At 41.9% G+C, this 18,227-nt stretch overlaps 1 protein-coding gene across 1 annotated transcript in view; it reads right to left on the bottom strand.

The window, feature by feature from the left end:
- Nucleotides 1-18,227, bottom strand: part of LOC306783186 (ephrin type-A receptor 6-like) — a 121,570-nt gene that overhangs the window by 39,910 nt on the left and 63,433 nt on the right. Inside the window, exons 4-5 of the mRNA XM_079276730.1 lie at nucleotides 17,240-17,395; nucleotides 14,406-14,741 (exon numbers count right to left, since the gene is read on the bottom strand). Coding sequence (XP_079132856.1) covers nucleotides 14,406-14,741; nucleotides 17,240-17,395 — 492 coding nt within the window. The remainder of the gene's footprint in view (nucleotides 1-14,405; nucleotides 14,742-17,239; nucleotides 17,396-18,227) is intronic.

Raw genomic sequence — 18,227 nt, 5'->3', positions numbered from 1 at the left:
ACGCAGCACTGTACAGACACTGAGTTCTGGCAATCGGCACTTTAATCTGAGTTCAAAGCAATGTGAGACAATTAACTGAGCTCCAAAGAGCCCAAATAATACGTGAGGACCAAAAGGTGCAACACTATTTTATACTTGGAAACAACCTGGATAGTCCTGCCAACAAATGCCAACTGCAACTGATCTGTGAACTAACCAACAGCAGTACAGTAAATAAATTACACAAGCCACCATTGTTGTAGTTCTTGCTACAAAAGTTAAATTGCTTTTATTTCAAGAGTTGACGATATCTATTTGTGTACCCAATGTAAAGGGATGTCTCTTAATGATGGATATAGAGTATTTGTCTCAGACTTAAGAGCTGCACATAGCTATGTTCTCCAGTGTGACTTCATTCCCCTATAGACTGCTTATAGGTGCGATATATCAGAAGCCTTTCAATGGTAATCATCACCAATGATCACTAATTTAGGTCACTACACTGTAGCCCAAGCCAGTTTGATGGAGCTATAGTCATTATGTCTTTTGTGCGTGTGTATATGTGTGTGTATGTGTGGGAAAGTGTGTGTGTGTGTGTGTCTTACTCAGCATTATCACTCCATTGCAGGTGTGCAGGGTTTTTCACAGAGCCCTCCTTCTGTTGTGAGTTTGTAATGCATGCGTGTGTCTGCATGCGTGTGTCTGCATGTGTGTGTGTGTGTGTGTGTGTTGTGTGTACAGTGCTATTTGCACAATTGCAAGCGCAGCACTCCATTCTTCCAATACATACAGTGGTCTCTCCTGACAAGTGCACTCAATCATGCTAATTTTCTACGAATACAGCATTATTCAACTGGCGTGGACAAAACTGCGACTTTACCTCCGTAAACTTATGTGAAAGGTTGAGGAGTTACGAGGACACTTTCAGGTTAATTCATACAACGATGTAACATGTAAGCTATTTGATCAGATTATTAGTTAAAGAGGTTAAATCAACTTTGTAGCTATACAATGATGCCAAACCTCCTTGCTACTAAAACTTTATGTTTTAAGTGCAAATTCTGTCTTGTGCCATGCTGCAATGTTTAACAATGCCTCGCAGACCTGATTAATTATCACCATTAAAGTGATAATTAATCAGGTCTCAGCTTTCTGGCGCTCAGCTCAGTCAGCTGCTTTCATTTCTATGATTTGCAGGATAGTACAGAACAATAAGGAAGCTTATAGAAGGGGACTTGGACATGACATGGTGTCTTACCATCATAAACAAAGTAAACTATTATACATATTAACAGCAATGCATGCAAAAATAAAGGCAAAAAGACCAGAATGAATTCATATGAACTCATTTGTGTGGGCGGACATTATGAAAAATGGGTAGTTCGGGTGAAGCTACAGTTTACTGTTTCAACTTTTGTCTTTCTTGTCTGTCTTTGCCTCTTTACAACCAACTGTTCTTCATAAAAAATAAAAAATAAACTCAACCAAAGGAGCTTGGTGCGGTGTTAAACTGACGGGTTCATGGGCAGACCGGTTTCTATCTGGAGATTAATATGTCTCGAAGAGAGTTGAAGACAGTGGGAGCCAATCGTTTGTGCTCGTGTCTCCTCGTTCTCCTCGAGGACTTAGGAATGAATATATTCAAAGTCAGGAGAGCCAGAGAACAAACAGCATTATGCACACACTCAACGAACGTACTGCGGCACACTACACACAAGCACCCACCTTTTCCCCCAAAGCACTCAAAGTGATAGGTGAGCTTGAAAGTTTGTCCGCGTTATAAAGTGTGTAAAAACCAAACACATATTTACCGCTGAGACCTTCTCATGCTGCTCAATAAAGATGAGAGGAGCATCACAGCGCACAGCGACTATAAAGAGATTGGAATTGTACTCGCAAGTCAGTCTTCCTGTGGACACCAAGCACTTGAATGCAACAACAAAACCCAGTTTTGGAAATACATTTTGTGAATTATGTGCTGTGGTGTATAGCAGTGTATTAAAAAAAGTCCCCCAAGTTCAATCGTACTGTACTTGCTATGCCCACATGTTGTGGATGTAATATAAAAGAAAACATTTGCAATGACAATAAAACACATTGTAATTGACGGTAATCTAGGTTTTGCAGATGATCCAACATCAACAGTCTGTCTGATGATAGGTTTGGGATATGGGCACGGTTGAACGAATTACTGATGATTTCACACGAGTCAAGAGAGAATATTGTATCCGCAGAAGTGTTGTGTAGAATTAAGACCGCTTAAAAAGTAATCTTACATTTCCCACCAAGGACTGGATTATATTATATACATATATAACAACTAAATTACAACATGTTCGCAAGATTTGTATGCTAAATTAACTTTTACCCAACCGCACAAAGACGACACCGTGTCATCTTGTCCTTCCTCACCTCCACTCTCGTCGCCTTTTCTGAAAAACTGTCCTCTTTTATCCCTATTCTCTTTCATCTGTTTGTGTCCTACTTCAAAGGTTGCTGTCATGATTACAGACTGGGGAGCAGAGAGAGAGAGATACTGTGGGTAGACAGCGGATGGACCAGGGAAGAAGAGGAAAAGAGGTAGAGGCGAAGGGCAGGGTTACACTGAGAGTGAACGCCTTCAAAGCAGCGCAGATTGTGACTCAAAGCACAACAGCAGCTGGCGGCTGGTAAGTGACAGTGAGTCGCATTTGGTTCCAGTTTAACTGCTATATTCTATGTTAGTGTCAATCTATGGCTGCTGAGTCCAGCAATATCAATAAGTAAAGCTAAATACATGTTGCACACTGTTTGGTACCGTAGTTATTGTACAGTACGAATCCATTTACCCCCCCCCCCCACTGCAGAATGTCCACGTACAAATGAAGCTGATTATAATAAATCACAGTCATAACATCTAACGTAATGCAGCTGTTGTTTATTTATAAATAGTAAATATAAATCACCAAATGTTGAAGTCAAAAGATGAGCTGGGCAACATGTTACATCGATCTGCTCTCCTCAGGGAGGACAAGTGAGCAACTGAGGTGCGCTGATGTGCATGGCACATGTACATGTAGGATGTAGGGCAAGAAGGACAAGTTTGTGAAAATAATCTTCAAGTAAACATCACACGGATGACGATACAACCATGCCTGCTCCAAATGTCGAGGATACAAAGTCAAAGCTAACAATTCAAAGACAGAATGTGACTTCAAGGACTACTTCTGTGTGTAGGCTCGAAATTTAAAGCGGCCATAATCCATATTTTTTATAATGGATCATGGTACTTGTATGCATAAAGGGTTGCTTGCAATGACGAGCCCATAATAGTTAACCAACTCTGCAGTTCCCTTCAGCAGCGTTTTAGTGTTTTTAAGCTCACTCCTTTAGTTTAGAATTCATCTGCCTGACCTGATGTGCTTGGCATTCATCACCAAGGTAACAGAGACAAGAATGAGTGTGAAGATGGAGAGATGATGGCAGCGGGTATGCCAGTGCGGGGGATATGATGGGATTGGTCACCCCTGGGTGCTGTGGTCACTCAGATGGGGTTGGATAGGACCACAAAGAAACCATACCACTGGTGTTTGAGGATAGTTGTACTCAACAGTAAAACCTCCATAGCAGGTGAATCGTTCAGCTTGTGTAGCGTTCTGTTACAATCACTGTGATGGAAAAAGATTGATCTTGATTCCACAAGGAACCCAAAGGTAACTTCTGCTGTTTACCAGGCACCATTTTTCTTCTTGCTTTCGAAAGTTCAGCAGCCCTGCAGGCAGAGAGCCCTCAAGTAGCAAAATAAACAAGTTCTTGCAGGTTTAAGTTGTGATATTTACAATTTTATACTCTCTGTTCGAGCTAGTTCTGTGGTCAGTTGTGCAATAAGTAGCACTCCTTTCACCACACATGGAATCATATGAACCAGCTAATTAAAGCATCCAACAAATAAGAAAAAAACATGTATGTACTTTCAACATTTGACTCTTGCTCACGCTAACATCATGAGCATTGATTGAGTGAGCAAAGAGTGATGAAGATGCTGCTGCAAAGTTGAATCATCATGTGTTGCGGCGCTTCCCACCATCCAGCGGGAGCAGACAGGTTCATTAGTGACGCAAACAAGAGCCCAGGTAACACTTTCACGGAGTATGGCGAGTCTTTCATCTTGTACTTCACTGATCATCGTAAGCACTGTATTGCAGCCCCAGTACGGTGCTTGGGGAAAACAAGAGGGTGCAACACACGACACAAAGTGCACCTCGCAAAAATCAAATGTGATCAAACTGAAACAAAATGTTACGTCGATTCACATGAGCTGTTTATTGGCCAAACATTGAACTGAATAGCCTCATGAAAACCAAGCACAGCGTTCAAATACGAAGAATCACTGAGTGGATGAGAGAGGGAACATTTTGGATGACAATTAATACTATCAGGTAATACATTTGTGTAAAAGAGGGAAAAATACAATCTTTACTTCACAACTTTGAGAAGAGTTCGGATTACTTGAATTCTACCATCCAGTATTTTATATACATTTGATGACAGAATTGTACTGTATATTATGTGGAACATATACTACAGACACAAATAAACTGCTATATCGTTTTTAAATTAAAAAACCTGCTGACAAAACAAAAAACATGATTGCATCATGGAAATATTGAGTATTAATAATATTAAAATAAAAAGTGCAACATGAATACAACAGTAATTGTAATCCCTTAACTGTCATTTATTTCCTGTGATATCAGGCTTCAAGAACTCATTTTCTTCATACTTTACTGCACTTATCATAATCAAACTGCATTGGCATTATAATGGCGGCGGGGTGGTAAAACAGATGCAAACAAAGTGCAAGCTATCGGAAATATTGATTTTGTAAGAGAAAAAGATCAGACGGGGAGATAACAAAAAACTAATTTGAAACACGACAATTTACAGATCGTAGAGGAAACTCCTCCTAGAAAAGCACAAGGGCATAAAGCGGAACATTGTGATTAAAATGAGGCCTTTAAACTTCAGCCTTAACGCAGTAAATCAATGCAACACAGCTGTCTTAACACAGTAAAGTACAATGGCATGTAGTGACAGTGCTTACGAAGATGAACACAACACAATTCAAACATGCACATTGTCTTTATGTAAAAGTGTGGGAGAGAAAGATAGACGAGCGAGAGGCAGAGAGAAGATAAAAAAAAAAGATAAAGGCACATCAGCAGGATAAACACTCTGATAAATCACTGTAGCGGCGGAAAGCTGTCGAATAAATTTATCCCATCCTATTGTCCCCCCCTGTATCTCTCTCTACAGTTGGCATCAAGAGCGGGTGCCTGTGTGTGTAAGAGAGAGTGATGATGAAGATGACCCTGGGACTGAATAGTTGCATTGATGTATACAGCAGCATAAGACGTGTGCACACGCACGCAACATCCACGGCACTGTGACGCAAAATATCCCCTTGACAAATCTTCACACACACACACACACACACACACACACGCACGCACGCACGGCACTGGGTAATTGTGATCCCCTGGGGTCAAACTCTGGGCTTGGGTGCCAAGGGCGAGAATTCCTCACAGAGAGGCCGATAAATCAACCGTTAATAAGCCAGCAAGCATGGAGGCTGTGTTTACGACCGCTCTCTCCACAAGGCCAGTGCCACCAGCCCAGCTGTGGGCACGCACGCACGCACGCACACACACGCACACACACACACACACACACACACACACACACACACACACACACACACACACACACACACACACACATACACACACACACACACACACACATACATATACTTAATCTTTATCAGACAGAAGACCCCCAAGATACACGTGCCCATATAACTGTCTGTCAATGGAGAAAAAAAAACGTATAATGTGATATATTCAGCATTTTTCATCAGTGACTCCTTTTTTCCTATTAACCCATAATGGAGAAAGGATCACAGCTAAATCTACCCCACTGACACACACACACGCACGCACACAGTGGATTTCAGCCATCTCAGGCAGATATATAATGGTAGCAGCCGGAGCTCAGCACAGCACAGCTGAGAACAGTATTGATTCATCCACAGAAAGTCACCTTCCCCTTCACCCCACCCCGGCTGGCGCCTCAGGAACCCCGGTCATTCCACTCAGCCAATTTGTATGGCTGTTGTTGTTATTAGTGTTTCTCCGGCACAGCGCTTTGGTCTTGGGGCACGGACACACCGCTTTATGATGCCGCGCCTAATAAACATCATTGTGATTTTCCCAGGCTCGTAATTAAGTGTGGGCCTAATTTGTCATAGTTAGTTAGAGCGTGGCGCGATGCCGGGAGAGGGCTGCCTGGGAGGGGCACCGGGGCAGAGAAGGGCAGGAGTTTATCACACACTGTTCATTGATAGCCGGTGCTGCATAATTACGCTGGTGCTGGCTTGGGGCATGGCAGAGGGCCATCGCAGATCAAGGTGGGCCAGAGGTTTTCCCATATATATTCTGACTTAGAGAATTCTGTGTACGTAACGCTGCCAATATTTGAGACTTGGGTGTTTGACGACCAACAGCAACTTTAATTCATTCTAAAACCAAGATTCTCTTGTCTCGGGTGAATGAAACTTACCCGGAGGGTGTCGTAGGCTGTACAGATGATTCCGCGATTTGTGATATTTGGCTGAAGATAAAATGACTTTACTGTTCATGATCAGGACATGCACATTGATGAATCTGAACATTTTCATGAAACAAAACTAAATGCAAACAGCGTCCGAGCTTCTGAAGTTCAGTTTACGAGTAATCCCTTTTCTGAAACTGACAACATCTTCATGTAACCGAGTATAGAGTTGGGCTCTGTTGCTTTATTCCCAGAATTACTTTCTGTTGGCTGAACAACGTATCAGTCGGAGTCATTTTGCGCGGACGTGGTTCTTATTGGCTGTATAAGGCAATGCCGACTTCCAATTGGAGAAGGAGAATAAGCTCCACCCCCTCGAGGTAGAAGTTTAACTGTACCGAATAAGAAAAACTAAACGGGTGCTACTCGAGTTATAGTTCAACTAAAACAAGTGGTAGTTGGTAACTTTGTCTTATTTGAAGAAGAAAGAAGTGATCCGGGGACCTGAGTCAACCCCTGAGGCAGAGTCCTTGGCTAGGTTTTTGAGATTCCCTGGAAATACCCTTAGATTTATGATTTTGAATTATTTTTGGGCATTTTGGACTCGACACTGACCTATCTGACTGACGATAGCTCACCTGACCACAACAAATGAGCAGTGTTGAACTCAAATGAACGGATCAAAAAAGAATCCTGAACTCTGTTACGCTTCCGGGACAGATGAAAAACAAATACTGTACGTGTCAGGTAACCAGTGTCAAGGGATTTCTGCGATGTGTTCACACTGCGAAGCACCGCTTAAACAATTATTGTCGCACTGAATACATTACATACGGTATCCACTGGTTATTAACACTAAAGGGCTAATTCAGAGAGGAAACTTTCCTTCTTGTCTTTGTGCAGAAGTCTTCAATATACCGGTACATTTTAAACTTAAAGCTTTAGTTTAGCTTTTTTGTCTTCATCAGTCTCTCTTTTACCCCTTCCTACGGATTTATATATTGGTCCTGAATATATTTGAGTGTGTGAACCCGATGTTGGTTACATTTACTTGGCCTAAACCGTATTAAATGTGCCGACATACCAGTGTTTATTCTGTGACCTGTCTTTTAAGCTGAGAACACGTCAAAGCCCTCTTGTCTGATTCAGTGTTTTCAATTGCGTTTGAAGGACTGTTGCCTTTATATTTGTCTCTCTTTCTCAATATGTCGACGCGTCCTGAAAACTGCGTGCGAGTGTGTCAAAGCATCAAGGAGCAACAAGGAGCTCATTAACTTTTTACAGACTTTAAAGTAAAACTGCAATAAGCCTGAAGAGGGGAATGTGACTCATATAACCAAGTTAATCATTTTCGGGAGATATTGTGGCTCCAGACACATTTGTAGTGCCAGCGGTGATAAAAGTTTTGCAGTGCAGGGATTGTTAGATGCTAAAACATTTCATACACATGCTCGAAAAAAAGATTGCTGCTCTTTATGGAGTAACCGAACAAAATGTGGAAAACAATAGCATTGACATTTCCACAAAGGTTATTTACCTGCTATTTCAAACAGAGTCAGAAATAAGGAGTTTGGCATGTAAAATAAAAAAAGACACAACTGCAGAGAGGAATGTCAGTGTCAATATTCGGGAAATGCTCAAGACCACCACTTGCCCCAGTTGGTTTCTGACATTAGCAAATTAAATATTCATCACAAAAATAAAGAGGAAAGGGGACAAGGCTTAAGCTCATACAATCATATTCTCCAGAGGGTCTCCAGGTCGGCATTGGCCTCCTATTCCTTTTAGAATTCATTCAAATAGGTTTGATTATACTTCAAGCCTGTCTCCTTTTTATATTTCGGATACTCATGTCTGGTAACCAATAAAGACCCACAGTCCAAGCACAGAACCAAAGGAGATCATGCTTTCACCGTTTCAGCTCCAACACTTTGGCACAATCCTCTCAGTCTCAGGTCAGTGACACATTTTAAAAAGAATAGAAAAGAATGTAACTGTCACTCCTGTGAAGTCTGGCATCTTCATAGTTTGAATACGATTTACTTCTTGCAGTGGGTTTAGGGTGTCTTTATTTATTCAATTTCTTAATTCTATATTGAACCATTTCTTAGAATGGATTTAAATCTGAGATGAGTGTCAGAATACCCACAGTGGACTACAATGAAAAATGTTGCAATGACTCAACATCGTCTCTTGATATACTTCTGACACTGCAACACTGTGGGGATAAGGTTTGTCGTAATGCAGCATCCCAGAGCGTTCAGCACCGACGTGTTCAGCTTTGCCATAGAAACATGATTTCTGTTCATCTTTCATCACTTCACCCCATTCTGCACACCATTAACTCCAAACCCTCTGTGTGCGTGGTGCTGCTTGGCAAGCACATTCTCAAATCAATTTCGTTTTTGATGAAGTCTCGAGATTATGCACGGTGTTGGCGTATCCGTGTGGTTTGCACCGTTTACTGGAGAAAGTAGACGACGGCTGAAGATGATAAAGTTGCTGATGGATGAAACCGAGGCGATCAGTGCTTTATGAGAGCCTGACATTACACCGGTTATACACAGGTCTGATTCTATGCTCTGTTCCGTTTAGCTATGATATCACCAACATGACATCACCGTTAACCCCGAAGTCATGCACGGGTTAGTTATTACATGCAGACGTGCACACTTTCATATCGACTCTGATTTAGTGGATGCTGGCATAATGTGTTTTTGCGCAATTTCGACATCCTTCAGGTGCGTGAAACAAATGAAAATGATCTGGACACTTGCAGTCAATGCCAAGTCAATGAGCAGCACTTCCCCCCGCCAGCTCCTCCCACGTTATTCCATATCATCATGCAGATCCCAGGTTGTTGGTTTTACCCACCGGCGCTTCGTCCACAAAAGACCGTCTGATTAGAGTCTCTCAAGTTGCTGCAAGAACATTGTGATGCGTCGCCGCGACGGAGAACCCGATCTGTCTCTGATTGCTTTCAGTGACACACACAATTATCCAGCTGCTTGCTGTGATTAAAGGAACACTCCTGTTTCTCGGCCATTTCCACCTTCTCCTTCTCCGCCTCTTTGTCCTTCGCCTCTTTCTGCAGACATACACCTGTCCACCCCCTCTCACCACTTATTCCTTATTTTGAAATACAGCTGTTACTTCTGAGATCGCCCCTGTTCATATGTTGTATTATACACATGGACAATGTTTTTCAGATTCATTCAATGTAACCACACATACACATGACCACACACAAACACATATTAGACATTAATGACATTGACTCATCTCCAAGAAATGTTTAGATTTTGAGTGTGAAACTTACAAACTCAACTTTTCCTGAACAAAACGATGAAAAGTTTGTCCGATTTTTTTTAAGTTCGAGTCTGATTTTTTTTTTCCACTAACGCAGAAAGAAGTTCTGTCAACTTGACCCTTGACCCTAAACCAACTCCATGTGAGATGCAGAACATTCTAGCTTGTCTGTACCGTTGTAAGATGGTGTGAGATGAGTTAACTTCTCAATTTAACCGAGTTTTAGAAAAAACAACAACATAGCAGTATGCTCAATGAAGACCTGGTATCAGTTGGTCGTTGGGCTTCATGCCTGATCAATTCAATTGTTGTATGGCTGGCAGTCACATGATCAATGCTGAATCACAAATGGGAAAGCTGTGCCAAAAGTGGCTAACAAAGGTAGAGTATGTGAGAGTGGTTGAGCAGATACTTATCTTTACAATGGTTTGTATTGTTGTTTACTTATCGCAGAAAAGACTATTTGAGTCATCTAAGACCGGAGTCATGTAACTTTCTTCAAATCACTGAAAAATAAGGTTTCTGGAGATTTTTTAGTATAAGTGCACACCGTTTAGTATGACAATAAACTAAAAGCATTCATAAACAACTTAAAGTGCCAGTGAGTAGGACTTTGGGGGATCTACTGGCAGAAATGTAATATAATATTCATAGCTATGTTTTCATTAGTGTATCGTCACATGAAACTAAGAATTGTCCCGTTTTTGTTAACTGAGAATGAACCCTTCATATCTACACATATGGAGTCGGTCCTCTTCCACGCAGTCCGCCGTACTGCACCGCCATCTTTCTGCCATGCTCTCTAGCGAAGGGAAATCTGCAACCTCAAGCTCGATGCCGCTGAATCCTACACACTGGTCTTTAAACTGAGATCCGTGGCACCAACACAAGTGCGTAGATCTGTGTGTCTGCATATTTTCCCCCACACTCTCTTTATCGCCTGCCCACATTTCTTGTTTACCCTTTTTTAAATTCTGCCAACCCTTCTTTGCTCTTTCGATTGTCTCGTCGCTCAAACATCCTCCCCTTCTCCGCTTCTCTTTTTCTATCTTTCACCCTTTTCTTTTTCCCTGTCATCTCATCGGTCTCTGTCCAGCTCTTCTTCTGCTCTCCTAACATCTCTCTTCCTCTTTATTTACCTCTCAGGCTTTCTCCCTCATTTTACTTTTCCTCTGTTCACTTCGCCTTCCCTTCCTGACCCAGTCACCTACTTTGAGAAGGCACCCTGGGTTCCCTTAAGCAAGGCAGCACGTGGCAATTACATTTATTGTCTGATGTCTGCTATGCTGATGTCTATTTTAGAGCTTTGTGCAAGTAAAACTTCAACGCTGGGGAGGATCAGATGATTTTTTTCCCCACCCGGAGTTCCAAGCTGCAGTTTATAGATGGCCACGCTTCCAGCTGCAGATGATGGCCGTCAGAGTTTCTACGAGCTGGTAAGAAAAAAAGTTGGTAGATGGATTATGGCAGACGTGGTGTAAACTTATAAGTCTGCCCGATCACGGCAGTGCCACGTTCCTGGTGCCGACTTCAAGAACTGCAAATGCGCACATGATTTCCCCAGACTCTTCTTCTCTTTCTCCAAATATGAGGAGATTTACTCCAGGCCAAGACACTCCCCTGCTGTTAATCGCTATGCTTTATAATTCTCCACACATAGTCTCAGTGCATGTGTGTGTGTGTGTTATAAAGAATGATACTTGTGCATACATCAGATGTGCTTCACTGTCTAAATCACAAACTATTGAAAAGGTTACGCCTGACATGGAATTATCACAGGCCTTAACTTCTATATGCCACTCATGAATATGGACGGTACAAAGCAGCCCATCACAGGCACGGCAAATCATATACTAACCCCACTGACACAAAGCATTTACCAAAAGGACCATCTGCATTCTAATGACTGATGTCTAATGTATCTAGGGCCAGCGTGCATTATTACAGGAGACTCTTGATTCCTTGCAACACGGAGACATTTGCATTGGCCGTCTCGTTTCTGCTGATGGCAACGCTATGCTAATAGTTAGAATTTTTCCGTACACCTTTCCAAACAATCACAGAGAGGTTGAGGCGGATGTATCTAGGGAAGCAGGTGTGCAAAAGTATTTGTTTGTGTGCATATCACTGCAGTCGCAGAAAAACAAACATCACTGCTGCATCCGAGTTTTCCTTTTCTTCATACATTTTGCACGGTTACATACCGTCGAAAAAAACCGATGTTCAGGTTAGACTAAATGTAACACTGGGTTCCACAGTGCTGTGTGTAATCACCACTTCAATAGGCCCTTTACTACAACTGCAGAACAATCTATTTTACAGTGTAAGCAGTTTAGGTGATAGACTGGAACAGTGGTCTGTATTCGTCTTGTAATGACAGGCAGAGTATATATCACTGCACCGTAAAAACCCAGTCCGTTCCTTCTACAGGTGTTTGTGCGTATGGATACATCACATGGGTTTGTCCAGTTATGGGTTCATTTTCCCAACAAGCTAAGTCTTTTTCGGATTGGTGAAACAAAGGAAGTTGCACTGAAGATGAGGCCAAATAATTGTTTGAGATCAAAGACCGTTGCAGTAAATATATTCCACAAAAGCAACCGATGATGTATTTCAATGTTTCAGATTAATTGTTTGCAGGATAAACCCTGTTGAGACGCATCATTTCATTTTCAAGGAGATTTACATTTCATTAACAAAGGACTGGTCTAATCCATAAATAATGATATGTTAATCTCATATGGACAACTGACTGTAGTAATTGCCACTGTGTGGGCTACTTGTGGGCATGAATCATCGTCCTCCATTCCCAAAAGAGACTGCAGGTCTTATATCCACCTCAGTGGCAAATCCTTTGAAATGAGCTCCAAGTTGAGGTGTGAAAAAAAAAAGAAGGTTTGACTGTATGGTGTGTGTGAAATTAATTAAGCACAAGGTTGGTGAGACTTCCCAGAATTCTGCTTGTCACACTTGTGTAAGTTGTATCGTGAGATAAGCACAATGCAATTTGAATGGAGATGATCACATAATTTAAACCAAAACACAGCAAAACACCAATCATTTTACTTAGTTTGGGTAATTTATATTTTATGCTTCATTATAATATAATATTAACACATGAATGACACTGACCATTGACTCTCTGACCAAACGCTCATTTCTGTAAAGGTGATGGTGGTAAAATACATCTTCAGGCTACTTATCAGTGGCGCATGGCCAGGAATCTGCCTCTTCCCTTGAGCATGTTAAACAGCTGCAGGTGGGTATATTAGCGCTGAAATGGGTCTTGTGTACAGCTTGGGGACCTGCCAAGACCATGCGCTAAACTGGGTATCCTAATGGTATAAAAAGGCTGCATGTAACACTGAGTTACCTGTTAAGGCTAAGAGCTGTCCCCTGTGACACAGAATAATGCTTTTAATGTATTTTGGCTGTATGAGAAAATGTATTGCTCCCAGACTCCCACAGCAACAGAAGGATGGGGGGGGGGGGGGGGGGGGGAAGAGAGAAGAAATAAGAAAGAAAAAAACAAAACAAATGTGTTTGAAAACAGGAAAACAGGAGAGAGAAAAGGTGTGGAAGACAAACAACCGATGGGAAAAAAAGGCGAGAGAGAATAGTCAAGGGAGGAGGGAGAAAACAGAAAACAGTGTTTGCAAATCACAAATTAAAAGCATAAGTGTTCCCATACAGACCACTGTCACAGAAGAAATATGAGGCTTTCAGTTAAGGATGCAAAACTAGAAATACCAGAGGAACATAAACTGCAATTTCTCTACCATCTGCATCAAAAGGCTACATCCAGTAAAGATTGTGTTATCAGCAGTTTATTCAAAATGTAAATTTGAAAAAGCACAACCCCACAATCCAATAAATTGGTTATTTTAAAGGTCTGCCATACAGAATTCATTGCTTATCTATTGCGGCTCACGACGTGCCGACTGCTGAGACGACGGCTCGCAGCTGACGGTGCTAACAGTGCTAGCATTACAAACAATGGCAGAAGTGCTGACAGAGCTACAAAGTGACTTCATTCTCTGCTCAGAAAGACATTACGGTACTCCACTATATGTTTGCAAATAGCTGTTTGCTGCTATGTTAATGCTGTGAATATCAAATTTAGCTACTTTAACAATGTCAAATATCTAGAACTCATGGACGCATGGTCTCCAAAATATACAGTGCTCACTGGGATATGGTGGTCTGGTCGGAAATAGAGAACTCTGTACAGCAATGTTTATTGTGTCATATAAACATTGCTACATTGGTCACTACTACCGGTGGTTAAAAACTCCGCAAGGTGCTTTCTAACAAATGCAAAAGATCTCTTCATAGTTCCATTTTCTGTACAATCTAAAGATCTGAGAAGAAAACATTTTCCTTCAGGGTTTATAAGTCATGAAGTAAAACAATGCTGTTGTGCTGTATATAGGAGGTACTGCAGATGTAGTCACAGTCACAGTGTTGCATTTAAAGTGACACAAAATAAACTCCCAACATCAAGTCAAATTCAAAGATCTACTCACCACCCTGATCAGTGCTGACGGTGATGATGGCTACCTGTCGAGGGAAGGAGCTCATGTCTGAAACACCGTTGAGGGACTCGATCTCAAAGGTGTAGTTGGCGTGCGCTGAGAAGTCCATGACAGTGACAGTGGCGTCGGTCAGGCCTAACGGTCGTGGTAGGAAACGGAGCTCCTCCTCACAGAAATGGCACTGATCGGACTCGGGGCCACAGCGCTTGCACTGGACGTTGTAAGTGAGATCCCGGCGGCCACCGTTGTCTCTGGGAGGTGACCACTCCAGCATCAGGTAGGTCTCGTTCAGGTTGAACACCAAGTTGCGCGGTGGAGATGGAGGGCCTGCAGTCGTAGACAGAAAGTTAATGAACAGATGAATCAGTTATAAGATCTTAGGCTGATGTTAAGAAAAGAAGATACCCAATTAGCTGTGTGATGTTTAAACAATGGATTGTTTTATGGCTAATCAGCCCTGGTGGCAATGACGTCTTCCTACAGAACCATTTAAAAGCCGAGCAGACGTTTTGTTTTTAATGAGGCTTTGTAGAAAGTTGTATGCGGAATGCGGATGATCTTTTATTTCACCTTCTGCTTTTATACCTCTAAGGGTGAATTTCTGCTATTTCTTCACCTTTTATTTGATGTCTTTAAGACCTTCCAATGCGCAATCCACCTTCCCCATTACCGCCATTACTTACAGTGCGTCCATAACTGAAAGTTTTCATCCGCCACCATCTTAATACAGATGCTTTAATCTGTAGATTCTAATCGCTAAAGTATTTTTCTGTTGCTCACCTCAATAAATATATTCATACATTTCCAGTTGATCTCTCCTTATTGATCTGCGGGTGGGATTTCCAGACTTTCAACACAGCAGTCCCTTAGAGTAACCAAGCTGCTAATATTATGCATACTAAAAAAAAAAGCAAAGGACCCAAAATTGACCCCTGAGATACCTCACATCTGAGACATCGTCCAAAATGCTCTGCAAAAATATGAATCTACCTCTAAATACACTGCAGTATAAAATTGTTAAAGATCCCCTATACTGCTGTACCACATAACTCTATGTATAAACTCCATCTAAGCTATTTCACCTCCCTCACATTTCCCTTGTTGAGGTATTTGTGTGCTCTCTATGTGTGTGTTTGTGTGTCAGGGTCAGTATTGTGCTATAGCACGCAGCCAGCTGTCAACAGGGTGGAGTTTAAAAGCCTGAGGGATTTGAACAGTCCCGTCCTGCCAAGCCCACTGTCTGCCTAGACAATGGGATGCTTCCCTCTCCTCCATCCGTCCAACCCTCTCCCTCCCTCCCTCCCTTTGCTAAAATTCCCAGTCGACAGTAAAGCTCCTCCTGCCCCTCCTTGACTTCTGTCAGCGAATGTCCATTCTCGCTCTCTTTATCTGTTTCTGCGTCTATCGGCCATTATCTCACCTCTTCTATTCTCTCCGTCGAGGAGAATCCACCCACCTCCCCTCTCGCAGAGCAACCCCACTGCCATCAATCAGCTCCTATTCTCCTCTAGGGGGAGATTGGTATCAGCACCCTCCTTCCTTTCTCTCTTCACTGTCTACTCCATCTAGCCTTTACACTTTCTCTCCACCTGTATCTCTCCTGCTGTGACATCCTTTCCTTCTTGCTCTCCGCCTTTGTCTTCCTCTCAGGCCCCGAGTCTTTAATCTCTGTTTCTTTTTTTTTTTACTTAGACATCAAGCTAATAGTTTATGCTCTGGCCAACAAGCTGCTGATTAAAATGCATTATGGGTAAACACAGAACTCACAGCTTGTTAGAGTAGATGTGGTAGTCTACACCTCTTAGTTTGCTGGTTTATAACACGCCCCACAAGCCTTTATACACAGTGTTTGTACCGGGAGCAACAGTGGCGTTGGAGATTCAGGATGTGCTTTTGCCTGGAAGATTTAGTCCAACAACTAACAACTACAACTGTTGAAGAGCCCTCGAAAAAGACACTATGAACAGAGTTCATCTATATACTGTATATGTTACTCAAACCTAATCTCCAAAATGACCCACCATATTGAAAGTAGACTTATGTCATGGTGCTGGTGTTATATTTGTATATACATTGTTATTTTTGTTAACTGGTCTGTGGTCTAATGAAATAACACATTATTTTTTAGTGAAACAGGTTTTTTGCTGTTCTTGTGATTGGCATATCTGTTTGATCGGTATATGAAAGATATATACAGTATTGTGGGATTTAGCAGCTATATAATAACTATGCAGCAGTGTTGTTGCACTGGAAAGCCTGCACGTATAAATGCATGGATTTGGACACACAGCGCATCGTGCAGGGGAACTGTACACTCGCAGCTTCTCCACAATGACTTAGCTTTGTCTCTCCGTAAAAGACAAATACACTCTTCCACCATGTGGAGCTCCACGATGTGGCCCCAGTCTATCTCAGTGACAGCTCAATAGCTTTTTAATTAAAGGAGAATTAGTCCGGTTAAACTGTAATTTAATGCAAATATGAAGTCGTAATGACAGTCGGTAAATCATCAACGAAGACGAGGCAGCTGAACAAAAGCCATGTAATTCATCCAGTGCACAATTTTACACCAGATAAGTCCCGCAGACAAGACACAGCTAATTCTGAGACACCGTAACCAATAGCTTACCCAGACTGTCAGGCACGCACACAAGAACAGAGATCTTTAACAAGTATTCATAATTTAGATAGTAGAAGTGATGGCAGTGAGGCTCAACGCTCTCCCATGATATCACAAAGGACGACTAAAAGCTTTGAACATCTATGTGGCCGTGCGTCTCATGAGTAATGAGTAAGTATCGAGCCCTGTCTGCTGGTATACTCACGTGTACAAGCCATCGTTGAAGGATCTCTCTCAGCCCTGAAGAAGCCGGTCTCACAGCGGCAGACAGCAGCCCCTTCCCCGTAGCTGACACTGTGCGGAGGGCACTTTGAGCACTTGGTGTTTCCAGCATATGCCTTGTAGAAGCCTGGGTGGCATGCTGGTGGTGACAGGATGACAATATGACAGAAAGATGAGAGCAAAGCCAGACCATGTTACGGGCACACAGGTCAGAACGTCACATGGAAGGATCACATATCCTCGTGATGTTTCCCAACTCAAGAGGAGCCAAGCGGACACATATTGTTCATCAAACCAGCAATGACGTAATGTTTCTAAAATATGACATCGTGTTTGTTTAAGCTTCCTTTGCTTTCACGCCAAATAAAGATCGTACTTTTTAAAACGAAGAGTGAAAGTTCCCCAAAACAGAGCAGATGGTCTCTTCATTTGAGTGAACCTTGCTGCATTCATTTCCATATTTGAAAAGACAAACCGGATCTTCATAAATCTGTTAAAAGTCTGATAAATTACCAGACAGGGTTTGCATTACTGATAATGCTGAATTCCTGATGAATAATGACAGACACAAGGCTGCTCCAATGCCTCTTGATTAGACATGGCTACTTTAACAGACACAGATATTTATTCGTTTTTTTTCTTCACTAGAATGAACTTCGTTGAACTGGAATCGAAAACACTTGCAATGCAGGATCCTACACAGACTTTTCTTCTCCCTTTCTAAGTGTCAAAACAATGTTCACGTAATGTCATGTTAACACCAATACTCTTCCTACTCTTACAAGAGAAAGAATATGTACCGGTATTCAAAATATCATGAATACTCTTCATACTCTCTGCTCTGAGCAGGCAAATGATATCAGTTACGTGTTGAAGCTGAGTAAATAAGACATTGTTAAAATAAGTAAAGCAAACATAAATAGTTTTGACATTATTTCCACCTTTTCAGCTTCGTTAGTTAGTTAGCTGCA

This window comes from Melanostigma gelatinosum, assembly GCF_949748355.1.
Source record: "Melanostigma gelatinosum genome assembly, chromosome: 10".
Taxonomy (NCBI): domain Eukaryota; kingdom Metazoa; phylum Chordata; class Actinopteri; order Perciformes; family Zoarcidae; genus Melanostigma; species Melanostigma gelatinosum.
Note: the sequence above shows the minus strand (reverse complement) of the source record. Positions and strands in the feature narration are given on the sequence as shown.